Source organism: Xiphias gladius, chromosome 10 (assembly GCF_016859285.1).
Source record: "Xiphias gladius isolate SHS-SW01 ecotype Sanya breed wild chromosome 10, ASM1685928v1, whole genome shotgun sequence".
Lineage (NCBI taxonomy): Eukaryota > Metazoa > Chordata > Actinopteri > Istiophoriformes > Xiphiidae > Xiphias > Xiphias gladius.
The window spans coordinates 26,597,740-26,605,756 of record NC_053409.1 but is presented as its reverse complement, the minus strand read 5'-3'; the positions used below and the strand labels follow the sequence as shown (position 1 = coordinate 26,605,756).

General features: G+C 51.9%; 1 protein-coding gene across 1 annotated transcript; it reads left to right on the top strand.

Moving 5' to 3' along the window:
• The first annotated feature begins 2,364 nt into the window (after nucleotides 1-2,364).
• On the top strand, nucleotides 2,365-6,133 carry foxg1a (forkhead box G1a). The gene is made up of 2 exons (XM_040137540.1): nucleotides 2,365-2,387; nucleotides 3,125-6,133. Exon 2 carries the CDS (start codon nucleotides 3,270-3,272, stop codon nucleotides 4,641-4,643), a length of 1,374 nt encoding a protein of 457 aa, XP_039993474.1. The 5' UTR covers nucleotides 2,365-2,387; nucleotides 3,125-3,269; the 3' UTR covers nucleotides 4,644-6,133.
• Nucleotides 6,134-8,017: the final 1,884 nt, after the last annotated feature.

Here is an 8,017-nt window from a genome sequence, read left to right as displayed (position 1 = left end):
CCGGCACTGGGCCGGCGTCTCCGTCGAGGTCCTCCGGCCGGACAGTGACTCGACGAGCCGGCTCCTCGCCGCCGGGGTCAGACCCAAACTGCAGCTCGGCCCGTTGAGGGAAACCGCCCCCGATTCGTGGCTCCGACCCGCAGCCGCTGCTGCGCCGGGGTCAGCTTGTTTTTTGGTTTTTGGTTTGTTTGGTTTTTTTGCTAAATTGGAGGAAATCTTCAAGTAGGAGCCGGTGAAGAGATTTCTGCTGTTTGAGGGTGTTTTTCTAGATTGTTCCTGCATTTACACACTGTGATGTAGTTAGAACCCGTTAGAAGCAGCGTTTGTCAGCGTCTCTGTCACCGGCTCCAGCTCCTCCGTCAGTGGAGGCTGCCGGATGAACAGGTGAGGAACTACAACGCAGTGAAACACGGGAAGGAAAAAGAGAAAACACGTGGAACAGACACAGCACACGAATAAACACTGGAGTCTGTTATAAAGCCTTTATTAGCGGCTCCTTAGCCCCGGATACGGAGCCGTGAGGTCAGGCGTCTGCACGTTGGCTCCACGTTGGACTCGAGCAGCCTGCGCTTCTCTGCCGCTGTTGGTAGTTCAGTTTCCACCGAGGCCTCGGGTGTCTGCGGTGTCGGGAGTCGGAGACGCGTTAACGGAGTCCCTGCCGGCCCGGACTCCTCCGGGGCTTCCTCTCCGGAGCCGAACTTCCCCGCTGATATCAACGGTCCGCGGACGTCTGACACGACTCCGAGGCCCCCAGACCACCTTAGAACGTTGACTCCGTCGTTGTGGACTTGCAGGGGGACTGACCTGGTGGCGTGATTTAAGGTGGAATTATTATGTATCATTTAAACTCCGCGTAGGTTCTTATTTGCACGGAGCAGGTGCTGATTTATCATTTACAGCAGCGGCTGAGGTGGAGGTGGAGGTGGAGGTGGAGGTGGAGGTGGAGGTGGTTCCTCACCACAGTAGCGACAACGCTCCTAATGTTGGCCAGCACGGTGACGGTCACAGGTGTAGCACCAGAGACTGCGGCGGTAAACACACAGCAGCAGCAGCTGCAGACCGGACTACACCACAGGGACCGGTCTCAGCAGAGGCCTCGAGTAAGAGCCCGAGTAATAACGAGAGTCTGGAAACATCCGTTTCTTCTGTTTTCAGTTTTTTAGCGGAGGAGAATCGTTATCGAAGCGTTGTGTGTGTGTGTGTGTGTGTGTGTGTGTGTGTGTGTGTGTGTGTGTGTGTGTGTGTGTGTGTGTGTGTGTGTGTGTGCGCGCGCGCGTGTGTGTTTTATTGTGCACGCTCATGAAAACGGCGGTGGAGGTGCTGAGAGGTGGCGCAGCGTCAGCAGCAGCTACGGAACAATACTGACGCTGAACGAACCACGGTGGATGGAGAAATGGAGGAAGTCGGCGCTGAACACACTGGCACGAGAGCAGCAAGGGTGGCGCTGATAGGATCGATAGGATCGATCGTGTTAGCTGCAGGGCCGTAGCGAGGATCTTAGAAATATTGAGGTCTTTAATGACCCCCCCAACACACACACACACACGTCAACCGGACATCAGAAATAAACTCTGCTCGCTGCATATTTTTTTTATGTCATTTATTCATTTGAATGTTCAACATTTCGAGCGGTTCTTTTCCTTTTTATTTTCGCTGCCCAGAAGAATCCGCGGCCCCTCCAGCCACCGTAGCGGCAGGAACACGAGGGAGCAGCTGCGGAGCCGGTGCAAGTTGCAGCCTGGACAGCGGCGGCGGCGTGGACGTGGAGGACTGCTGATATCACCACGTCAGACTTGGAGATGTGAGTCTGCCAAGTGTGTTTTCCCTAAATTAAAAGTGAGCCATCCTGTAAACGCTCTAAATAATATGCAGGGTTTTCCTAATAATAATAAAGAGACCAAAATAAATATTTTTTACTCCGTTTCACCCTTTGAAAACCCCTTAAAACTAAAGGAACCCGCGCGTGTCCTGCAGCGGCCTCCACCTCTCCGCTGTTGGAGTCTGATTCACTCAACGTTGAGTCGGTTTCTGCCTCCAGCTCACTTTGTACACGACCCTCCCTGGAAGCAGCAGACTGACATGACACCGTGTTTACGCCTCCCCGGCGCACATTTTACGCGCATTTTACGCACAGAGGCTCGGCTTTGGAGAAACGGCCCGCAGCCTTTCCGCGCCGCTGCGGCTTGACACACACACACACACACACACACACACACCGCCTCACCGTGTCCTGTCCGCGTCCGCCTGCCCTCCGGATCCCCTCTCCTCTGTTTATTTTCCCTCCACGTCGGCATGTAAACGGTTTTGGAGACGCCGAAGGGGAAAATATTTGAATCGGAGGAGTGTAAATATGAGGAGCGGCGGGGATTTGGGTGTACGCACGCACGGTGTGTGTTTTCCGGCGACGGTTTGAGTTTAGGCTGGGGGAGGGATGAGGGGAAGGCGGACGGGTGTCGATGGGGGCGAGTGTGTTTCCTACGCTGCAAAAAGTGTCCGCGTGCGAGGGTCGCTGGGGCGTGTTAGCCGCGGCGAAAGCCCGAGTTTCTCGTGAAAGACGTCGGAAGGAAAAACGAAGTCAGGTCGGGAGAGGATTTCTTGCCCCGGTACGGTTCCTTTTTGGCCCGAATCCGGTGTCTGTGTTTCAAACGAGGCTGAAAATACGAGCTGCGGCCGCTGGTTTCATGATAAAGATACAAACGTTCAACGAAACATTCGCTTTGGAGACGATGAAGCCCCAGATTCCAGGCTTCCGGATTTCCAGCCTTATTTCGGTGAAATGAAGATTTTTATTCCCCCCCCCCCCTCGTTATGACTCGGGAAGCTGCGGAAAGGCTCGTCGGGGTGGGCATTTTTTGCAGCGTGCACGGCATTGGTGGATGTGTGTGTTTCCCCGTGCGTCAGGATTGGCTGAAAGCGCGGAGGACGCCTTAATATTTAATACTAATGTTCCCCTGGTTGGCTGAGGACTGGAAAGGTCCAACCAATGTTTTTTAGTTGCTTTAGTGGCTGCGGCTCCCTAATTAATTGCAGCTATCTGTCTCCTATCGATGTGTGTGTACGTGTGTGTTGTGTGTGTGTGTGTGCGCGCGTTTCCTTTTTTCTCCCCAAACCGAACATGAAATAGTTTGTTGGGCTATACTTTCTTTCTTCCTATCTATCCCCCCTTCCTTCCTTCCCGTCCTGGTTCGCAGGCAGAGGCAGGACAGATTGAAACCCAGCTGTGTTCATCGCTTTTGGTCGTTGCCATTTTCCCCCCTCATTGCCCGGTGATGTTGGATATGGGAGAGCGCAAAGAGGTGAAAATGATTCCGAAATCGTCGTTCAGTATAAACAGTTTGGTGCCGGAGGCCGTGCAAAGCGACAACAACAACCACCAGAGCCAGCATCACCACCAGAGCCACCACCACCACCACCACCAGAACCACCACCGGCCCGGCGGCGCGGACGAAGCCGAGCAGAAAGCTCCTCTCCCGGCCCCGCAGCAGGACGGAAAAGCGGACCCTAAAGGTGACTCGTCGAGCCCGGAGAGCGGCCCGGACGAGAAGGAGAAGCAGCAGCAGCAGCAGCAGCAGCAGCAGCAGCAGCAGGAGGAGAAGAAGGACGGGAAAGACGGGGACGGCGGCGCCGGAGGCAAGGACGGAGAAAAGAAAAGCGGCAAGTACGAAAAACCCCCTTTTAGCTACAACGCGTTGATCATGATGGCCATCAGGCAGAGCCCGGAGAAGCGGCTCACGCTCAACGGCATTTACGAGTTCATCATGAAGAACTTCCCCTACTACCGGGAGAACAAGCAGGGCTGGCAGAACTCCATCCGCCACAACCTCAGCCTGAATAAGTGCTTCGTCAAGGTGCCGCGGCACTACGACGACCCGGGCAAGGGGAACTACTGGATGCTGGACCCCAGCAGCGACGACGTGTTCATCGGCGGCACCACCGGCAAGCTCCGGCGGCGGTCCACCACGTCGCGGGCCAAGCTGGCCTTCAAGCGGGGAGCCCGGCTGACCTCCGGACTGACCTTCATGGACCGGGCCGGCTCCCTGTACTGGCCCATGTCCCCCTTCCTCTCCCTGCACCACCCGCGGGCCGGCGGCGCCCTGGGGTACAACGGCACGTCCTCGGGCTACCCGGGTCACCCCATGTCCTACAGCACCATGCTCACCCAGAACATGGGCAACAACCACTCGTCCTTCCCGTCCTCCAACGGGCTCAGCATGGACCGGCTGGTCGGCGGGGATCTCCCCTACGCCACGCACCACCTGACGGCGGCGGCCCTGGCGGCCTCGGCGGTGCCCTGTGGCCTCTCCGTGCCTTGCTCCGGGGCCACTTACTCCTTAAACCCGTGCTCGGTCAACCTGCTGGCCGGGCAGACCAGTTACTTTTTCCCCCACGTCCCGCACCCGCCCATGACCACGCAGACCGGCGGCGGCGGTGGCGGCGGCGGCGGCGGCGGCTCCCTGCAGGCCGCCCGGGCTTCGGCCTCCAATTCCCCTCAGGCTCCGTCCTCGTCCTCGCTGCCCTGTGACTCTCTGCGGCCGGCTCTGTCCGGCTCTCTGCCGGCCTTCTCCTCGGGACTTTCCGGGGGTTTGTCTGACTATTTTACGCATCAAAACCAGGGGTCGACCTCCAACCCCCTTATACACTAACACCCCCAGACCCTCAGCCCCAGCCCGACCCCTCCACCTTACCTCGCCTCTCCATCCATCCATCCATCCATCCATCCTCTCATTCCGTCCCCGAAGGAGTGAGAATCTTAAAATGACTGGAACTGTAAGTTGAACATTTTCCACTGAACATTTACATTGTAAAAAAAAAACGAAAATGACAAAATTATTATAAAACTACCAACTATAGAAAAAAGAGGAGAGACTTAAACTGCAAAACAAAAAAGAGCAGCACAGAGAAACACTCAGAGAAAGCAGCCCTGAAGTTTCCAGGTATTTTTTATTCTTATTATTCTTCTTCTTATTCTGATGATGGCTTCTTCTCCTCCTCCTCCTTCTTCTTCTCCCTCTGCTCCATCCTCTCCTGCAGTTTTAATTTCTGTGTACATAATGTCTGTTACTCTAAGTGTCCGGGGTTTGTCTCTGTATAGTTGTGTCAGTCAGCGACATGCAATGTGATCTGAGATAAAAACAGAGAACGGTCAGAGGCTGTAGGCTGATTTATTATTATTATTATTTTATTTTTTTTTTTTTTCATTTCTGTTGCTGTTGTTGGAGGAAGCATTACTTTTTATAGAAAGTGTATTTAAAATAGTTTGGTCTAATTTTGAGAGTTAAAAAAAGGTAATAATAATAAGAATAATATCTCTAATAGCCGGTTTGCCCGCATGTTTGCAGTATTATCAGGTATCATGTGGGTTAGAGAAGAAGCGGCGGAGAACGGTTTTATTTTAAGAAATTTAAACACTAATTTTTTTATTTTTGATTTTGATTTTCTATACAGTGAAATGTGTTTTTTTTTTTTTAAGCAGAAAGTAAAGCGACTCTGGCTCCCGCCGTTAATGTCCCGAGGCTGTTTTTCTCCACTCATTCATCTCCCTGTTTAAAAACTGTTGATGTACTTTTTATAGACCAAAGAATCGGTTTTTAGAAAATTTAGAACCAGTATTGAGCTGCATAACATGAGAGGCCTGTCGTAGTAGGAGCTCAGGAGTGGCCGGGTGGATGGATGGGTGTGTGAGTGAGTGGGTGAATGAATGAATGAGGGGATGAATGATGCCTCATTCACTGCAGAAAATATCCATTTAAACGAGATTTTTGTCGCGGTTTTTTGGGATCCTTCTTTTCTTAAATTAGCGGAAATTCGAACGGAGTTTGGTGGCGCCGATTTCAAACTTTTCCACGGATGCTTGTGGCTGCAGCCGGAGGGATTTGGCCTCAATCCGCCTCGCCTCTCTTTTCTTCACTTCTTTTTTTAATCGAATGTCAAGCGGCGTGAGGGGAACTCGTCTCTGGCAAAAATCCGGGGTTTTCACGGCTGAATTTTGAGCGTAAATGTCTCGTTTTCTGGATGGATGTTTTCCGCAGTGGCAGCCTGTGATGTGCTTTTCTCTGACTGTCAACGTGATCGCCGATAAAGAAAAAAAAAAAAAGAGAAAAAAAAGAAAAACGGACGTTCACGCTTCTTCTTTTTTTTTGGTATAATTAGTAAAAGAGAGAGAAAATGTCTATTTGTAATTTGAATTTGGGGGTTTACTTTTTTTTTTTTGAAAAGGAAAAACAATGTAAAAACCCGTTTGTTTGACAGAAGAAAAAAATGCCTCATTATCTAATACTACTTGGAATGATTGTCCTTTAATTGTCGTCTCTAAAAACAATTTTTCATGGTTGTGATACTATTGTGGTCTTATTCTTATTCCCGTGTTTGTCGCTTATAAAAGTTAAAAAAAGAGAAAAAAATGTTTTAATCATAAAACAAAATAAAAATAAAAGAATAGGTTACATTCATAACTAACGCCAATCCCTTTGTCTTTTTTGCCGCCGCCGTGCGTCTTGTCACTGATTCTATCAACAGGTACAAAAACCCAGAACACGAGCTCTAGATCTTATTTTGAAATCGCAGTTCATCCGTGTCCCGGGGCTTTTCGAGTCGGGCCGCGAGCTCTTCCGCACCGAGGCTTAGATCGGGGGTTTCGTGAATGTGGCTTTGAATGTTCTCATGGGTTCTGGGGAGCCGCCGTCGGTTCGGGCTCGCCACGGACGCATTCGGAGGCCGCGGGGGTTTTAATCCAACAACAAAAAGCAACAGCGCCGCGAGCCTTTTGACCTCTGGCTCTGGAATAATCCATCTCGTCCACACGAGCGTCTGCTGTTGATGTTTTGGGGAGTTTCTGTCGCTGCCGGTTACGCGCGCGGTGAAAAATGCACCGCGGCGCCTGTGCGTAAAGCTTTTTTTTTTTTTTTTTACGCACAAAGGTTTCCGCGCGTCCGGGTGGAAAAACTGTGTCAAATGATGCAACCGGGGGTCGCGCTCGGGCTGCCGAGGCCCGGCTGAGCGCGTGAGGGCTTCCCCTGCTCCGGGCCCAGGCTTTTTTCTGCTTCTGAACAGTGAAATCTGAGGCGCTGCAGGACGCGGCCTCCGAGTCCGGCTCATTCCGGGCTTTACAACGGAAAGCGCCCCAAATATCCTCACGTCTGCCCCGTTTCAACGTCACAGTTGCGTGTGTGTGTGTGTGTGTGTGTGTGTGTGTGTGTGTGTGTATACACGCCGCCGTGGATGCGGATTTGAACGTTTGTTTTGTTTAGTTTTGTTTTGTTGCTGCAGCTGGTTTGATTCTACAACTCAAACCTCAACCTGTGTTGAATGCACAAGCTCGATCCTCGTTCCGGTTCTGAGTTCTTTCTGTCATGCGGTGGGTTTAGCTCGAGTGTGTGTGTGTGTGTGTGTGTGTGTGTGTGTGTGTGTGTGTGTGTGTGTGTGCGCCTCCGGTGCAGCTTGTGTCATTTCTTTACGGATCTAACCTGAACTCTGTGGAGATTTCCGCCTGAAATCGGCAGGTTTTAACCGGTTTTCGGGCCCAGTCGGGGCGTTTGCGTCTGTTTTGGCGTCTGTGTCCGTGTCTTTTATCAGAGGCCGCTGAGAAGCAGCTTCTGGGTTTTGCCTCTTTCGGCCTCGACCGGCTCGTTTTCACTCCTCAGACGTGAAACTGAAGGAAACCGATGAATTCTGGTCTTTAAACGTCCGGACGTGTCCGTTTTCTGGCTCCTTTTCCGTCCGTCTGTCTTTTTGTCCTGTTTGCTCTGAGCGAACGAGACTGTGTGTGTGTGTGCGTGTGTGTCCTCGGGTCTCTTGCGGACTCTGATCCGCGTTTGAAGGTGTTTGGTGTCTTGTCTCGTTAAACCCTGCTCGGTTTGAATTTACAGCTCGGAGCTTGAACTGTGTGAAAAAAGCTGAAAGCTCTGACGGAGCTTTTGTGTTTCCTGTGGCCAGAGTCCGGTTTTACGGCTGCTCCGGGGTTCCGGTGTGGTTTTTGTTAAATTCGTCATGAAGGAGACCTGATGACCTCACGTCTTTC